Here is a 19,009-nt window from a genome sequence, read left to right on the forward strand (position 1 = left end):
TTTAGCATAATCCTGATCTCATCCCTAAATTCTCTAAAAAATTTTACTTACATAATTGATGTTGTGGATCAGTGTTGAACTGCAGTTTTGGCATTTCCATCCTATTTTCTTTTCCTTAGGCATTTCTCTGAAGATTGTCTCAGCCACATCAACACACTTCAGATGAAATAAACTGCCACATATATAGAAACACTCAAAAACCTCAGCTCTATCAAAAATGACTCCACTGCATTTTTGACATTTCTGTGCCATATTTACTATCTTTGATGGCTCTCCATACTTTCACTCACTATTTTTTACATAAGACTTAAATCTGATGCTTTCAAATATATGGACAAACTTTGTTGTATTTTCTTCCTTGTTTCTGTTTTTTTCACTGAAGAAGGTATTATATTAAGCCCCAAAACAGCTGTTTGGGATTCCAATTCCATGGTTATCTTAGTTTTGAAACTTTCAGGTTTCTAATCTGTAGAAACATTATCTTGCTCTGTATGAGTCATTTAAGAATTAACACTGACATGTCTCGGTGCAATGCAAATTTTAAGATACTTTTGGGAGCTGGGACACTCTTTGAGAACCTCTGCTGTAAGCTGTGGTAAAGTGAATGGAAATTACAATAAAGTTCATACATTTTGGGCTGTTATGCCATGTTCCAGGCTGCTTTGAGGCTGACATTTTGTCCACTACTGCAGTTGACATCTTCAGTGCAGTTTCCTACAAAGGAGGAGATGAAATGAGCTCTTTGGATGAACATTTTCCACTGATGCTTTTGCTGGAGACACAGAAGGATCAACCTCATCATTGTGATGTCAAGCAAGTGACATGTCTATGTTGATAGGACGTGGCAGCTTCTAATTGGGTGTGTGGGGATCCGAGTCTTCAAATTTAAATCGGGATTTGGAATTCGGAAGAGTTGATTTCCTAACCATCCTGATCTTTGTATTTCGGATTGTCAGGCGCCATATCTTGCTCAAGTGCAACCTTTCTTCCTTCCTATTGAAATTATCTTTGTACTTAACGGAATGGAAATTTTTCCAATGCAAGAAACTTTTGTACAGAAATGCATGCCTATTAATTTGTCAGGCAGTGTGAACCTGGAATAAATAAGTTCACCACTGAAAGGTTTTAATTGCAGAACATTTTTTAATTTTTTTTTTTTTTTTTTTGCTTTGGCAAGTCTCTTTGTTTCAAAACTTATTCAATGGAATGTTTTTTGAAAAGTATAAAGTAACTCAAACTTCCTCTTTGAAGGTTTCGTACAAATATTAAGATTACTCAATTAAAAAAAAGAAACTTATTCAATAGTTTAGTAAATTTGTCTTATAAAATGTGTTTTAATTTATGTAAATCGCTCATATATTTATGATAACCAAATCTCTGGAAATTCCAGGGACTGGAGCATTCCGATTCCTGTTTTTCTGAGATTGAGGAAAACATATGAAACGTTAATCCCTACTGTATATTACTCTGGGCACCTTCTATTGTTAATCTAGTAGTCCCCCAATAGTATTTCACTTAATCTTATTCACCCCTCAGAGTGTGTATTATGTTACATATGTGTGGCAAACGTCCTTTTTGATTACCTTTTGTAGTTTGTATTTTCTTTGTCTTTCCTTTTGAAGGTACTACCACTTTTCCTGTCTAAATAAAATGTTTGAAGTTACTTTATATGAAGTCATCATATGTTTCATTAAATTTTCCTTTTTGTCCTTAATTATAAGGCAAATATTATATCTTTTTGGAGAAGCAAGTGTTGTCCATGTCTAGTATCAGAAGGATAGAGCACCTGAATGGTATCTCTGATGTACTGGATGGTTATAATTGAACTGACCGTACTCAGACCTATGTAGAGCCTGTTCTGGTTTCATGTATTTTGTTGAAACTTGGTACAGTGAAACCTGTATAAAACGGAACGTCAAGAGACTTAAATTCTTTTCCGTTACGGACAGGTTTCCGTTTTATAAAGGTTCTCACAAAATTATATTCAGTATTTTTTTTTATCATTATGCAAAACTTTTTTTTATCATCCAAAAATACTATTGACCTACGAGTATTAAACAGTGACATGCATATTATTAACACATTTTGATTTTTTTTCATTTTATTTCAAATTACCACACATTTAAAATTTCATACTTAATGCGTAAATAGTTAAACTTCACTATAAAATGCTCGCCTGAATAGCAATAGAACGAACACTTATTTATATCAAAATTGAAAAAAAATTATTAAAATTACAAATAATTGAGAAATCACGCACACCTTTTTCAAAATAGTGACAATGAGATCAATAACCTTTGTGAAAGAAAGATTATACATTTCTGGCCATATTTATCTATACATGAATTATGTTTTGAAATAATCAAGTACAGTTTTCTCTACCAGCGCCGTTCTTACAATATAGTTTTCTGTAAACATTCACTCATTGCTTATCATGTTCAAAAGTTCCATGTCATTTTTATAAGCTGCAAAGTCCTGTAAATTCATAAGGCACTGAACTGCACTTTTGTACAAGTTTACCACAAGATCTTTTTCTGAAACTGTGTTGGATTTCTCTTCATCACTGCTGCTTTCATCAGTAAGCCGCTCTGGAATAGCAGTTTCAATGCAGTTTTCGTACATTTCTGCCGTAGCTAATTCATCATCCCCGTTATGAAGCCTATTGCATTCATTCCTACTTTTGCTGCATCTAATGCATCTTGTAGATTATCAATTTCATGATTGACTGATTCGTCTATTGAGTTGATTTCTCCGGGGAAGTTTGATTTCACAAAACAGAGTTATGGCTTCATTATCAACTTTTTTCCATGCTTGCGAAAGTCACAATACTACATCAAGTATGTTGATAGATTTTGTTAATTCCGATAAACTTGATGCATTTTTCATCTTTGCCAGCAGTGATTACATTACAAAGATCTGGTAATTTGTTTTCACGTTGCGAATCAACTCCTTGATCCATTGGCTGTGTAACACTAGTTGTGCAAAGTGGGAAAAAAGCCAGTCTAACATTAGAAAACTCAATGCAAGGATAACAAGTAGCATTGTCAAGAAATAACAGACTTGTTGTTTTTGTTTATTCATTCTGGCATTAAAGGCAACAAGTCACTCTTCCATGATTTTATCCAAGCTTTTTCATTTGCCTTCCACTCAACTAGTAGACTTTTAGGATTTATATTCTTGAAACAATGTGGTTTGATGGTTTTACCAATAACCAGGGGTTTTTCTTCAGTCATAAAAGCACGTAAAAACACAGTAAGTCATTCCTTTGACTGTTTGCCTCCAGCACAACTTTCTCCCTTCAAGCAAAGAGTTTTGTTCAATAGGGCCTTGTAGAATGATCCGGTTTCTTATCTATTTGCTGTGTCTTACACTGTATCCTTGAATTAAATTGGAAAGTTTTTTGCTCCAATTATTCAATCTCAGGGTCAACATCAACAGCTTCACCACATACTACCTTGAATTTTATTGAATGTCGTTTTTGAAAACTCTCTAGCCACCCATTGGATGCTTGGAAATCATCCTTCCCAAGTTGCTCAGCAATTTTTTTCTCTTCAGCTTGAACCATTGGCCAAAATATTGACACTTTTATAGATCTGGCATACACAAACCATTCCCATACAATTTCATTAACTTTCTCATTTCCAGTCTTACGCATTTTCGTCATTTGGTTTTTCCATTTCCATTTAACCATTCTTCTCAAATTTCACGTTTTCTTTTGACGGTGTCATAGCATTGGGTTTTTCCAATAACAAACTTTGTTATCTGTGTAACACATAAATTTTTGCTTTTCTTTTGCATCAATGACCTCCATTTTTGTGTTCAAATCCAAGACTTTTTTCTTGTGACAGGTGGCATTTCTACACTGAATGAATGCAAAACACATGAAAACTCCTGTATAACATTCCTGTATAATATATAATTTGATGGTTCTTTTTATTTATTGATTACACGTGTTAAATTTACTAAGCGAAATAGAGATTTTTATTCAAAATATGTGTGTGTATGATAGGAGATCACAGGGTTAGGTTTTTGAACTTACTCAGTATTAAAACAGTCAAAACGTTATCATTCTTACTTTGCACTTAGAATAAGTTATAGGAGCTTTTCCCAAGCATCATATGCAATTAGCACTGCTAAATTAAAGGACATTATAGTCCTACAATTTAGTATTTTTATTGCCAGCTATATTCTAATGTCATGCACAATAAGGGTATTGTTTTTGGTATCAGTGATTATCTAGATAATTTAATAACAGAAATTAACATTGCATATATATATGTATGGCATAAAAAGAAGTTTTTAAACACCTATCTGTTATGAAAAGAGCACAGCTGATGGTTTATATCAGTACACATATATATGTATAAGCAGTTGAAGAAATTTTGGAAGGCAGAGAATCGTGTTGAATTGAAGAAAAAATATCAAATATTTTCATAGTTTTTCTTCAGCTTTTATGTTATGCTCTATTAAAATTGCATATTTACAGGAAAAAGTGCACATATATTGTCCAAAATAATTAAATAGAGAGCAGAAAATTATTTTACAATCATATTAAGTATTTATTCTTTGTATAACATAGTGACTAAGCATTACCGGCAATCAATGTGTGTATTTTCAATGGGGATTTTTATATTGAAAAGCAATACAGGGTGGGCAAAAAGTGAGTAGAAACTTTAAAATTCATAAAAACGGGAAAAATAACTAAAATAAAAAACGGTTTGCAAGGTTAGCATCGCTAGGTCACAGGAATTTTTTCAAGACAGGAAAAAAAAAACCATCCAATAGGTGGCGCTGATACACAAGTCAAAGAGAAAAAGAAATAACGAACAGAATGCCTCCAAATCGTTTATTACAGCAGTATGTGTTCCACATGACCACCACCACAGGGGATAACACATTGCAAGCGAGTCACAAATCCTGCAATGGCAGAGTGCAACAGGTCCACATACACGGCTTACAATGGTGAACTGGTGTGCAAGGTGAACCGATTAGGAGTGCAAGTTCTTATAACAGTTTTATTTGCATATTTCCACCGAAGTCGCTCGTACCAGCACCACCTATCAGATTTTTTTTCCTGTCTTAAAAAAAATCCTGTGACTTAGCCATGCTAATCTTGCAAACCATTTTTTTTTTATTTTTCCGGTTTTTATTCATTTTTAAAGTTTCTACAGACTTTTTGCCTACCGTGTATTTAAGGTTTTTAACAGTTTTTGGCAAAAGGTTTCTGATGTGACAGTCTAAACCATCAAAAACGTCCATGCATCAAAAACCTGCCAACCCTGCTTATCGCCTGTCACACTTTTTCTATTTTCTATGTGCTCATGCATTTTTGCATATGGTGCATTTTCAGTCATCAATCAGTGGGCCACCGCAACAATGGTATCATGTAAATTCTGAGGCTCCCTCACCTATTTTCCTCTCCCAAACTACTTTACTCCCATTCAAAAGACTTGGCCAAAAGTTCTTTCAGTTTTAGCAGGTTTTTATCTGAAAATAGACAAAATTTTCCTTTCATTTCGGCATTAGACAGCTTCTGTCTTGAAGAGGTTTCCTATAATGGGAAAAAAACATTAATTATCCAACAGACTATTTGTCTTAGACAGGTTTCACTGTATTTGCATTATATGAACGATGGGGAAGAAAAAATGCTATCAAAATATAATAGTTCAAATTTCAACTACCTTGTTGAAAAAGTAGTGCACAAAAAACTAAAAACATGAATAATTTAATAATATAAGTTAATAATAATAATATAATAATTTAATAATATAAGTTAATAATAATATTATAATAATTTAATAATATAGTATAGTTAATAAACTTCCTTTAACCACATTTGCATTTATTCAATGCGCATTCCATTTGCATCAGTCACTTGTTGAAAGCACACTTTCAGAGCCCGTCCTTTGCCGCCTGAGGCAAATAATTTTCTGCTGACCCTTGGATACGCCTTTCTGAGAGAAAAGAGTTTTCTTTCTTTATGTCGATTACTGTAATACAGTGGTCCTCAAAGTGTGTGCCATGACCCCTAGGGGAGGGCTGATGACACCTATTATTTAGAGCAGTAATTCTCAAACTTTTGTCATCGTGTCTCCCTTGCCGTGATGTTTATCTGTGGCTTCCTTGTGAATAGTCTAAAAAAAGAACCATTTCAAAGCATTAAATAGATGATCATGAATATCAACAGCTCGCCATGATGTCTTTGACAAAGGTTGGAGATACACCTTGGAGCCATGGCACACACTTTGGGAAACACTGTTCTAATCCCATAGAAAAGACACTGACAATAATCAACCCAAAAATTTAAGGTGTTCTTTGTCAGAAACTTGGCACTAATATAGTGTCAATGTTTCTGGTGATATTTTTGGCTATCAAATTACAATAGGGGAATAATTCAGGTCCGAACAAGCAAAATATAATAACTATTTTTGAAGCATTGTGAAGACGGCTGCAGAAAAATGGCATAAAGCTAGCAGGTTTTTATAGCACGCTAACAGGAGTCTGTCAAACGATTCAGATAAAAGTTTTTTTTTTTTTTCAAACTGAACACAACTCAGGTCTATCACCATTCATGGGCAATCTACTACCTAGCGAGTTGTGCCGGAGGTGTAACTGTGTGTGTACCTAACAGGTTCATATGTAGTGTTGTGTTTTATTTTTCAGTGCTGCCATCTATATTTCAGAAGTGAAGTGAGTGATGTGTTATGATTGAATCACATTTGTGCTGTTTGTAGGTGTGTTGCTTTCTGTGGCGAGACTTTTTAACGAGAAGATCGGCTTGCATTTGCGCCTTGAAGTTGGGAACCACATAAAACCAACTTCAGCAAACCACCACTATGGTGACGGTGGGGTTCGAACCTGGGTCCTTGCGATGCGAGTCTGTCACCATGCCCACTCGACCACCATAGCGGCCAGATAAAAGGCTGAAGGATAATAGATGTGGGTATACAGCAGTGGCTCTCAAACTTTCCTCACCCACACTTTTTTGCCCTAGTCAATGTTCATTCTTGGCTTCCCAGAGCAGCCTAATAAGGAACTACTTTGAAGCAATGAAGAGGCACATAAGAATGTCGCCAGCTCATGGCGCCCCTGACAAAAGTTGCAGACTCCGCGATCCACACTTTGAGAACCTTTCTTTCTTTCCTTATTTTCAAACCGAGCACAACTCGGGTCTATCACCATTTATAGGCGATTTACTACCTAGCGAGTTGTGCCGGAGGTGTAACTGTGTGTGTGTGTGTACACCTAACAGTCTGAATGCATATGTAGTGTTGGCCGAAAGGGGCATTTGTTGGAAGATGACCAAGGAATCCAAACTTGCTGAGAGATTTGGCTAAAAGAAAAGTCAACTGGAAAAATGTTGATAAAGACTGAAAAAATCCTTTCTAAAGAATTTTTTACCTAATTTGTCAGAAATCAACTTCTGTACAGACCTGGACCTGAAGAACCCCAGATGTACCCAAGTTCTCATCACTCATACGATTTTGAACCTTCTCGAAGGATGGATGCAACTAGAAAATATATATTCCGGCTATGTCCGGTCTATCTGTAGAGACTAACAGCATTTTTTGGAAGTGTATTGAGATTAATTGAGTATTGAATAGCAATGAGTTAACAGCATTTCAGAATTATTGTATTTGCTGGTACTTATTTACCCAGTGGTTTTCCCTCAAAATGATTTTGATGTTCAATGATCTGCGAGTCTGAAAACACAGTCACAGCAAATCTGCCATAAAAAATGCCGTCCCTTGTAAACACGTTGCCCTAAGCTGCTGCCTTGTCGCCTCATGACAGGCCAGATATGACCCGGGCTCTGTCCCTTCCAGGACGCCTCATGCCTGGCACCAGCCCTGCACACCTTATAGCCATGTTTGACAGTAGAGCAAAGGTGGTCTCTTGAGGAATTGAAACATGGTTGTTATGTTATCTTTTGATTTCAGGCAGAGTTTGTGTGCTTCCTCCACAGACAAAATCTTTCAAGAATCCCCACAACCAGGTGTCATAGGGACTCAAGTGAAAGAACAAGAAGGCCAGGCATTCAGGAAACATCTTGTGAATTAGTAGAACATCTCCAAAGTGAGCATAAAGCAGTTCTTTCACTTGTCAGCCAGTATGGGGTGCAGCACCATCTTGCATTAAGAAAGTAGTTTCTGAAAATTCTCATTCTTGTATGACAGGGATGACTTGCTGGTTTAGAAGTTAGCAGAAACTGGCACTCATGATAGGACAATGTTTAGGTCCTTGAGAAGAGCACTTCTCAAGACCGGTATTTCAGCATGTGATTAGCACAAATGGAATGCACATTAACCAGTTATCTGGTCAATTAATTTCTCCTTTTTCCCTTTTCTTTAAAAGTTTGAAGCTAATAAAATATATATTTTCCTGATTAAATTTTTTTATAAATACATTGAAACTGACTTCATGTTCTTCACTGTGCTTTTAAATCATCAAAAAAAATTATTGAAATAATTAGATCAAAAAATTGTCATGACGGCATGTCATTTTAGCCAGATGACTGGTTAAAAAAATGCTGTCCAATTTGTGTTTCTTGATCTTTATGCACCACTTTTTTCACCCGGTGGTAAAAATTTGAACTATTTTTTATTGCAGTTTTTTTTTCCCCATGGTCCTTATGTCATATCATAGCTGCCAAGTCTCCCGAATTTTTCGGGAATCTCCCGAATTTTAGCTTCATCGCTCGACCTCCCGAAAAGTTCTTAAATCTCCCGAATTTTTACGAAAATCACAAAAATCCCTAATTGTCCCTAAAAATTCCCTACTTCATTAAAAAAAATCCCCGCTTATGAACCCTAAGGAATTTCTTGTGGGGCATGAAGCCTCTTTTTTTTCCCTTTCGAAATGACGTCACACGTCGTAAATGGGGAAATTACCTTTTTAAGGAAGTTTTACAAACCCTCTGATGGTAACAAGAAAGTTAGTTGTTTGTCTTATCGTGCAAGGAAATGGCTTAGCAGCCAATAGTCCTGGATAATAATGGAAGATTATAGTGATGCGCATGTGATTAAAATTTCTTTTTTTGAAGTTACGTACGTGCAATATAACAAAGCATGAATACTGATAAGCAAAAATATATTTAATCAATTTTAAAGATACTTATTCCGATGAATTTCCTTTCATCAAACGTTCCAGAAGAGGGCCGACTTTTCCTTTTTGTACAAGTAGTGTTACGGACATAAACATCGGTCATGGAAAGAAAAAAAAAACATCAAGCGTCACAACAAGTCAGTGTTCTTCAAAAATTAACGGTGTGTTCCTTCATCTTCCGATGATTTTGGGGTCATTCGCGCAGAATGTTTGTTCACAGCGTTTCTGATTGAACACAATATTTATTTTTACATCATTGAAGTTTTGGTCTCCAATTTCACTCGTTTTTTGCGTAGGAATTTTATTCTCAAGGGTTTAACTTCCATGTGTGTAAAATCCCTATTTTAATTTGACTTCAGTTTTTGAGTAGGGATTTTATTCCCTATGCTTTAACCTTTATGTTTGGAAAATCCCTATTTTATTTGGAAAAATCCCTATTGTATTTATTAGGGAGTGGTTTTAGCATAAAATACGGGTTTGCGCAAAATCTCCTGAATTTTCATTTTCAAAAGTTGGCAGCTATGTCATATATACCAAGTTTCAATGAAATACGTTAATCAGAATGGGCTCTATGTAGGTCTCAGTAGGATCAGTTTAATTATAATCGCCCTGTATGCTCAAACTTGGTCAGCAATTGTTGAATGAAACTTGCATTGGAGTAGTTGAATAAGACCTTGCAAGCACAGTATGAGACACAAGTATCAAGCACTCTTGAGTGCATAAATGAGCACAATAGTGCTTGAGAGCAAAATATTATTGATGCCTGTTGGAAAGGAACAGTCCTGCAATGTTCATTATGCCAGGTAAGAAAAGTCTTAAAAGAAAGATAAGGGTCCCAAAATTTCCCGGTTAGTGTGATGTTTTGGTAAAGCACTCTGCAGTATTGTATTGATTTTTTTTTTCTTGAGCAATTTATTCATGTATACTTTCATTTTGCTCACAAAAATTTGAAAAAAATCTTTTTTTCTTAGGTCCTTCATTCCACCAGTTAGAGATGATGAATCTGAGTTGCAACGAAAAGCACATGCCAAAAGAGTTAGAGAAACAAGGCGTTCTACTCAGGCAAGCTGCTTATTTATATTTATTTAACAGGCTGCTGCTACTTGTAGCTTTTGTAGGGTGACCAACTCTCCACATTTTCTGAAAAGTTCAGGTGAAAGAAGTCGAAAAGTTTTTTTAGAGATTCTTTTTATTTATTTAGAAGTTCTTTTTAGAGATCTAAAAAAAGAATAGAGGTAAAGAGAAGAGCATAGGTAACAGGATGTATGGAATTTTACTGCCAAACTGTTGATCCTAGAGGCATACTTCGGATTAGAAAAGGTATCCAAAAAATGTGTAGTACTCGGATATGCCATTCATGTTGCTCAGGATTGCATAGTTACTGAAATAAAAAATAACTTTTTATATGGACACCCTGTGCAATTAGAAAGTTGTTGCCCTGTGTCACACTTTTAGCACCTGCCTAAGTCTGGGCCTGTATATCTGAGTACTCTACGTGCCATTTGGGTGCTTTTTTCAGTTGGAAGTATGGCTCTAGGATCAACGGTTCGCCAGTAAAATGCTATATGCCCTTATGCACCCTATATATAAAGAGAATCTGAGAAAATCATCCAAAAATTAACTCTATATATTCTTCACAATATATCTATATGTATTAAATCAGGGGTGGCCAACAGCTGGTCCGTGAAGGGATTTTGTGCAGCCCATGACAAGGTAAAAGTACCGTTAAAAAAATGGGGAAAAAAATTCCATGTTTCTAAGTGCAATAGTCATTGAGATATTTGAATTCAAAATCTCAAATATTACACTTAAAAACTTGAACATTTTTTTTTTTTGTTAGTATTAGGAGAGACAGAAACAACTTTCGAATTGGGTTCTTGAGTTGGGTTCTTCAGGATGTCCATATAAAAAGTTATTTTTTATTTTAATAGCTATACAATCCCGAGCAACATGAATGACATATCTGTAGGACCAGGCTTGGGAATTTCATGGCCCGGTGCAAAAAAAAAAAATATTGCGAGCCCCTTCTAAAACAATATATATAATTACTCCCAAATTTACGAAATTTCCGAGCTATGAACAGAAATATTTTGGCAGTCTTGGTTATACAGCGTGTAAAGAAAATTGTTCTGGCAATGTTGATGGGGTACAAAATTAGATGTTGAATGCAATATAATGTTGAAAAAAGTCATTTTATTATACTGATTTTCATAGGTGTAATGCATATTGGAAACGGTCACAATTGAGGGTGAACAGCGGGTCACAAATTTCACTGTCTAACACCTCCTTCAACATTAGAAGGGAGCGTCAAAATGTGTGCTTGTTCCAGCTGACCCAGCATCTAGTTGCAACCCTGATTGGAAATATTGTGAGGGCTCAAAAATTTTCGGGGGGAGGGGGTGGTCTCAAACTGAATGATTCCATAATATTATAAATATTGGGGGGGGGGGCGGTTTCAATCATACTACAAGTTTTCATGTATGTTTTTTGGAATTCCTTCACTGATTGTAATAGCTCTTTGATAATATTAGGGTTGCACCTACTTTAAAGCACACCAACTCCGATAATATCGCCATACTGCAATTTCCTACTATTGGAGATGGGCTGGAATGGGGGTTGAAACTGGAAACTATTTTTTTCCATGGAAGGGAAAAAAATTGAAGTTTAAAAAAACTCATATTTTTATAAAGGGTGGTTGATGACGTAAGCATTATCCAACCCCCCCCCCTTGTCATCAAAAATCGGAACCCCCCCCCCCCATCGATGATGACGTAATACTGGAACGGTCCCTAAGTAATTCTCATTGCGATTTCCTGTTTAAAGTGTTTTCCTATTTATAACGTTTTTTATGACGGTTTTTGAAAAACGTTATAAGCAGGATCCACTTTAATTAACAGTTGAGGCACACATTTATATATTTACTAATAATCAATGTATAAATTCCCTTCTGATTGATTTTACATTTTGTTAAAAATATCTTAGCATTTTCAATATCTTCTGGTCAAATTTAAAGCAAATCAGATTCTCTCTCTCTCTCAGACATTTATCTTTTCATTCCCTATTCATACTTTGGTTATCCTGGTAAAATGATTTTATTTTCCTTCTCTGATGGTCCACCATTCTGATGTCGCCATTTAACTGCCACATATTTTAACACCTGAATATGGGAGCTATGTCAGATTTGTGTTGGAGAAAGTTAACAGTGTGCTTATGTGTGTGCACAGCATTTGGCGTGTTTTGTGTTCGGTAGGTGGTGCCATCTATCTAGCGCAGCAACTAGATACTTTTTCAAATGGGGCAAGTACACATTTTGGCACTCCCATGTAATGTAGAAGAAGCAGTTTTAAAGGGTGAATTTGATGCCCCCTCTAGTCCAGAGCCCAGGACACTAGGCCCGCCTGCCCCTCCCAGTTGAGGCCCTGAATCTATTCTCCAAACTGGTAATGTGTGCATTTGAAGTTCAATATACGCATATTTGTGTTGTAGGTCTGTGTGATCGCTTGGCCACCCGTTCGTTTTCAAAAGAATAGCCAACTCAAAATTTGAAATCTTTAGAAAATCACATTTTTAGCCAACTACCATTGCGCAATCGCAAGTTCCAAACACGGATATTCACCAAAAGTAAAATTTGGGGGAGGTTATAAGGGGCCTCTTCCCCCCCCCCCCCCCCACATGGAGATCAAAAATTGAAAACATTTTTTTAGAGAATTAAAATATTGGAATAAAATAATTTCTTTTATATTATCTGTGAAGAATTAGATTTTTGTGCCCCTCCAAAAGCAGATTCTGCTCACACATCCATGATTTCTGAGATGCAAAACTGTGAATACTACAAATCAGCTAGATGACAAAACTGTGGATATTCAAGGTTGAGTTTTTACAGATTCGGTTTTTTCCACGATATCGGAAAGGTTTTACAATTTGAACAGGCGTTCCAATCTTTTTTATGATTTTAAAAAAAACAAAAAAACATGCATTCGCAATATTGTAGGTAACAAGACGAATTTACGCCGTATAAACACGATCTTTGAATGCCAGCCGATAGCCGCAAAAGTACCGTAATTTCCCGTATATAGCTGGAAGGAGGAAAATCTGCAGGGTAATAAAAATCCGAAATTTGAAACTTCTGTACACGGCCCCGCATTCAGGGAAGCAACCAAATATCCCTCATCTTATTCTTCAACAACCCGCGTGTACATAAATACATTAGTGTTTAAAGTAGTAAAACCAGTTTTTCAAGGTCGGGAGATCATGATACATAAAAAGAAGAAGAAAAAAGAAAGGGAAAAAAGTTGGGGAGAAGGGCGTGTGAACAAAATTTTTACACATCCTTTTCCGAAATTCCGGGTATTTGACGCATTATAACGCGTCAATGGCATCTCTGGCTCTAGGATCAATGGTTCGCCAGTAAAATACCATATGCTCTTATGCACCCTGTATGTAAAGAGAATCTGAGAAAATTATCCAAAAATTAACTATACTCTCCACAATATATCTATATGTATTAAATCGGGGGTGGCCAACAAGCTGGCCCATGAAGCAAATTTTGACAAGGCAGCCTGTGACAAGGTAAAATTACTATGAAAAAATTTAATTTGTGATCATTATTTGCATTATCTGTTCCAACAGCAGATTTCTTGATTAACTTGAAGTGCTTACAAACTTCAAAGAAAAAAAACGACCAAGAAAAGAAAAGAAACCAGAAAAAAAAAAATGGAAATTGTTTTTCAAATATATGTATATATAGTTTTTTCCAAAAAAAATGGTCTTGAGTTTCTTGTGGTATTTTACTAATTTTTATTATTTTTTGTAATCACGTCCAGCTTTATGATCTTTACCAAAACTATAACTTTTTGTATATGCATGTGAGGGAGTTCGAGAGAAGACAAACTTGGACTGTTTAAAAGGTTTGTTGATCGAATTGATGTATCCTTAGCCATTAATAAGAAGGTTGTGACAGAATATTTGGGCTGAACTGGAAGGAATATGATGACTCACTCACGGTCAAGGCAGAGGCCAGAGCATGACAATGGACAAGTAACAAGTGTCTAATATTGGAATTTCTAAATCGGGAAACCTGAAAAGTATAGGGAATATGCAAATTCTGTCCTCTCTGAAGGGGCCTCTTGATTATTTTAGCACTGGTCCTCCTCACATCTGGTAAAGGTTCTTTATACACGAAATCCACAAAAGCTGGTTTCAGGGCCGATCAACAAAAAATTTAGATGAGTGAGGACAAATTGTAAGTTCCAGGCCTTTTTTTACAGTGCTTCTCTTCCTTATGTCGTGCCACCAAAGTATAGAAAGCTATTGCCCCATTGATGGGAAATGACAGAAAAACAATGCAAAATGGAAACCTTAGTGTACAAACATAGTTCATGCCTGTTTCTGATTCTGGAAATCGGCCTCGTTATGGATTGGTTGAAAACTGAATTAAAGTTTCTAGATTTCGGACAATTCATAGAAAAAAATTGCTTGGGATTTCCGATTCCGGCAATCAGTGGATCAGTAAGAAACTAAATGCTACAATTATTTACATGCTATTTATATGATTAAAATCATATGAATAGTGTGTAATTAATTTATTAATAGTCGATTTATGTGAATAATTAGTTAATAATTATCAACTAATATCACATAAATCCACTAATTAAAAACAGCATTATGGATACCTTAGTATGTAAAATTTTTTAACGTATGGACTATTATCTTACTGTATGATTGATTTTCATGTCTCAAGAGTTAAAAAACACTGTTCTAAGACATGAAAAACAAAATTATTTGAACTTTTTTCCTTAGGGGAAAAAATTATTTGTCTCTTAAGAAATTTAGCTGACACCCAAATTTTTTGCCGATTTATCAAGCCTTAATATAGTTTAGGCACAATAAGAAAATTGTAATGAATGGAAAACTAGATAAACCAGCAAGAACTAAAAACTCGTTATTTACCATATTCTCCCACCATATTCCACTGCACTCTGGATATCAGACTTCTCTGTTACCAAACTTATATTTCCCCCATTCTTTCCTACGCCGCTGAAGTCTGGAACCCCTACATCCCCAGTAATGTAGACAAATTCGAATCAATCCAAAATAAATCCACTCGATATGCTCACGACTGCTGGTCATCTTTTGTTTCCGTGTTCGAACTTAAAAACAAACTTCATCTCCTCCCTCTCTCTACTCTGCATCTCATTTCTCGATTAGAATTGTTATATAAAATTTTCCATGGTCAATTCAACATAGATACTTCTGGTATCTTAGCCAAACCATCCTACATCTCAATCATTCTCTTAAAATAAAACCTATTTTTGCTTCCATTGACTGCTTTAAATACAGCTTCTTTCCTCATACCATTGGTGAATGGAACAAACTCCTAAGCTCTATTGTCAAATCTCCCACTATCACTAGTTTTTTGTCTAATATCAAACAATATCTTTGTCATTTTCAATCGCATCCTCTTGTATAGGCCCTAGGGCCAACAATATTGTATAAATAAATAGATTAGCCCACATGCTGCCAGACTTCACAAACTCGAGAGAACCAGATTGTTGAATGTTGGGTTGGTTCGTTCCTGGCCTGCCAGGAAAACCAAGGTTTACTATGGAGCAGTATGCATTCAAAAAATTGGATGGATTTTCATAATAAAGATATTTAAGAATTTTTCAGAATCTGTGATTCAAATTTTGTAGTATGCCGGGAAATATGAGTGAATATGGTATTTAAACACACAAAACCAAATATACATAGTACAAAATTTTGGAAATTTGAATATATATACAGTGAAACCTGTGTATGAAACAATGTGTTTTAGACATATTTCCACTTTTTGAAGTTGCAAATCAAAGCACTCTTCATTGAACAGCCTATATTTTTATTCTGTTAAAGACAGGTTTCTGTCGCTTGCAGTATCCGTCTTAGACAGGTTTCACTGTATATACAAAGTATACCAAAATATGAAAGAAAAGTGTGTGCCATAAATTTAAGCACACACACCGAAAAATATTTCTGAATTTCTAGATCATGCTCAAAAATATTTCACATGTTTATACAATTCAAATGATTTTTATTTTACTCAGTAGTTTCCTACAAAATCAAATTTTTATACTGTGTCTAAACTTTTAAAACTGATTATTTATATATATCAGCAACTAAGAGCCAGAGGAGCATAACTTTATTTGTTGTGGATTTTTTTTTTTTTGTATTTTGCATTAAACTGTTTATATCTATCTCTCTATGTGTGTATTTATGCATCATTGCTAGATTTTATCTATGTCATGAAGTATTAAGCTCGTATATCAGTATTTTTTCTTCCAAAACTATAATAACTCCTGTTTTTTCGGTGTTAAGAAAAAAGTGGTTTTTCTTAGTTCTCAGGTAAAATTAAGTTCTTGGACTTCATTTCGCTGACTCTGTGTGATATAGAAATAAAAAAAAAATTGAAGACTTCAAGCATATTGTGTATTTAAAATTTCAAAACAATATCTGACATTCCATTTAATTTTTCAAAATCAATTTTTGTTAATGTCAATTTATTAATTTTTTTTATAACAGCATAATTATATCATTATAATTTTTTATAAACAAGATTATAATGGTATTATTCATTATACTAACATTATTATCATGATGTTATAATGTTTAGTTTTCATACTATGAAGAAGTCATTGTAAGAAAACTAATGCAACTATTCTCAGGCATGTGGTATCTGAACGAAGTGAGATATGTACATTTGGAATCAATTTGTGGTTTATTTTTCTAGGGCGTTTTATTGGAAGATGTTAAAACAGCCGAATTGCAGTTCATTATCAAAAAGACTGAGGCTGAAAGAGCTGAAGGTGAAATAGATGGAAATAATTCAAAAAAAACTGAAGACAATCGTGCCTATTCTATAGCTGATGAGGTGAATATAAAAATATCGTCTATGCATACATAACATTAATGTAGTTCTAATTTTTCAGTTTTTTTACACCAGTCATTTTATTCATGTGTGAGGTTCAGTTATGGACTTGACGAATTGATACAATTTATTGTTAATTCTGTATAGTGATTCTTTCATGCCCCCCACAAGGATTCAGACCGGTTACACCAAAGATCGTCGGGGGATCGAGCATCTATTTAGGCTATGGAGGCCAAGAAATGCTCTCAGAAACGTTCTGTGTTAAGCCAATGTCAGGGTGCCCCCCCCCCCCCCCCCCGATGAGAGTCCTAGACATTGTCTGACTTTTTCAATTTTGAATTCCTATTTGAATTTTTCATTTTTGAATTGTTCAATTTATTTCTTTTTGAAATTTTCAATGTTCATATTTTTTGCTTTCTCCTTCCAGTTCACACAATTAATTTTTTCACATTTTAAAATGGAACTTTAACAATGTTTTTCCACTACACTGCACATTACAGCTGCCTATGGTATTGGTGAGTTTTGACAAAAATTAAATTTTCATAATGTCAATTTTTCTATACATGTATGTATATATACAGACTCAGAGAACTGATATTAAGCATGAAGAAGGAAAAAATTGCCATAGAACATGGTATTGCAAACCATTTTTAGTCAGTGAAAATCGCAGAAATATTTATGAAGGATGTGACATCGAGTGGAATAAAAAGACCAATAATAAGTAGAAAAAACATTTATTTGACAGCATGATCATTCAATTAATGTTTGTAATAAGATGGGAAAACAAATTGCAGCTTTATATAGACTAAGATACATTATAAGTCGAGAAGTACTGAAGACCTGCATTACACTATAAAAGTTTTAGAAATGTTCTTTCATAAAACTTGAAAATGCAACCAATCAACCTATCGGTTACATTAAAGTGAATGTAACCAATAGACCTATTGGTTGTTGTTTTTTAAAGTTTTGTAAAAATCTTTTCTCAAACTTTTATAGTGTAATCCTGGCCTTGAAACAGTTTTCCATGCGTGCATCCAATCAAGAGTAACTTATGCTGTAACAGTGTGTGGAAGTGCCTACCATGATAACATCAAGAAGTTAATTAACACCTATAATCATTTAAAATGTAAAATAATAATGCAAATCTACTTAAATAAGAAATCGTTACACTTGATCTAGGGCAAATTTATGTGTATAAAATAGTTTTTATGGCTAAAAACCATAATTTATTTCTCACAAATAACGAGGATAGAACCTCAAATAGATACAATTACTTTTATTCAAAAACAAATACCTTGCTCAATAAAGTATAAATTACTTGTGATCAACCATTTGTAACAAATTCGAAAAAAATTATCAGACTTCATAATAAACAAACATCTCAAGGAAGAAATTTTTATATACTTGCGAATTCCATATTAAATTTTGCAACATTCATCAAAAATATAAATAGGCAACCAAGGCAGAATTTGAACTATTTCTAAAAACTTGTTAAAATTTCCTAGTTTTTCTAAAAGAGCACGTTGTGGTGAAAAAGCAGTATAAGCACCGTTCTTGGCACTGCTTTGGCGCCATGGCGCCAAGCAGTGCCGAGTCTAATGTAACCCAGAGAAAGGGAAATAAAAAAAGTTTTTTATTTACCGCTCACCTGTTTTTTTCCCCATCCTGAACGGCACAGCAATAATCCATTAGAAAGAGAAATATAATCCTTGGAGCACATGCACGTGAAATTATCCTTAGCACATAAACACGTAACTCAAAATGCGCGTAATAAATCAAAATAATCCAACGGAATTATGCGGGCGGTAAATTCATACTACCGAATTTTAAAAATACATCGCGACAATACGAAATTAAAATCGAAGTGGTTGAAGTTACTAGGCATCGGCCCAACAGAAGCTATTTAACACTGTCAAGAATTTAAAAAATCGGTGCTGAAATGCGACTGCGAGCTGAACATCCTGCAACAACGCGCGATGGAAGTGGAATGACACGTAATTCAGC

At 34.8% G+C, this 19,009-nt stretch overlaps 1 protein-coding gene across 2 annotated transcripts in view; it reads left to right on the forward strand.

Moving 5' to 3' along the window:
• Positions 1–19,009, forward strand: part of LOC149080286 (protein phosphatase 1 regulatory subunit 12B-like) — a 423,274-nt gene that overhangs the window by 173,060 nt on the left and 231,205 nt on the right. For both annotated transcript variants that reach the window (XM_089239417.1, XM_089239418.1), the window contains exons 12-13: positions 10,077–10,167; positions 16,868–17,008. In XM_089239417.1, coding sequence (XP_089095543.1) covers positions 10,077–10,167; positions 16,868–17,008 — 232 coding nt within the window. The remainder of the gene's footprint in view (positions 1–10,076; positions 10,168–16,867; positions 17,009–19,009) is intronic.

Source organism: Pholcus phalangioides, unplaced genomic scaffold (genome assembly GCF_987345545.1).
Source record: "Pholcus phalangioides strain wild (caught in Gottingen) unplaced genomic scaffold, Ppha-v1.0 ptg000011l_1, whole genome shotgun sequence".
Lineage (NCBI taxonomy): Eukaryota > Metazoa > Arthropoda > Arachnida > Araneae > Pholcidae > Pholcus > Pholcus phalangioides.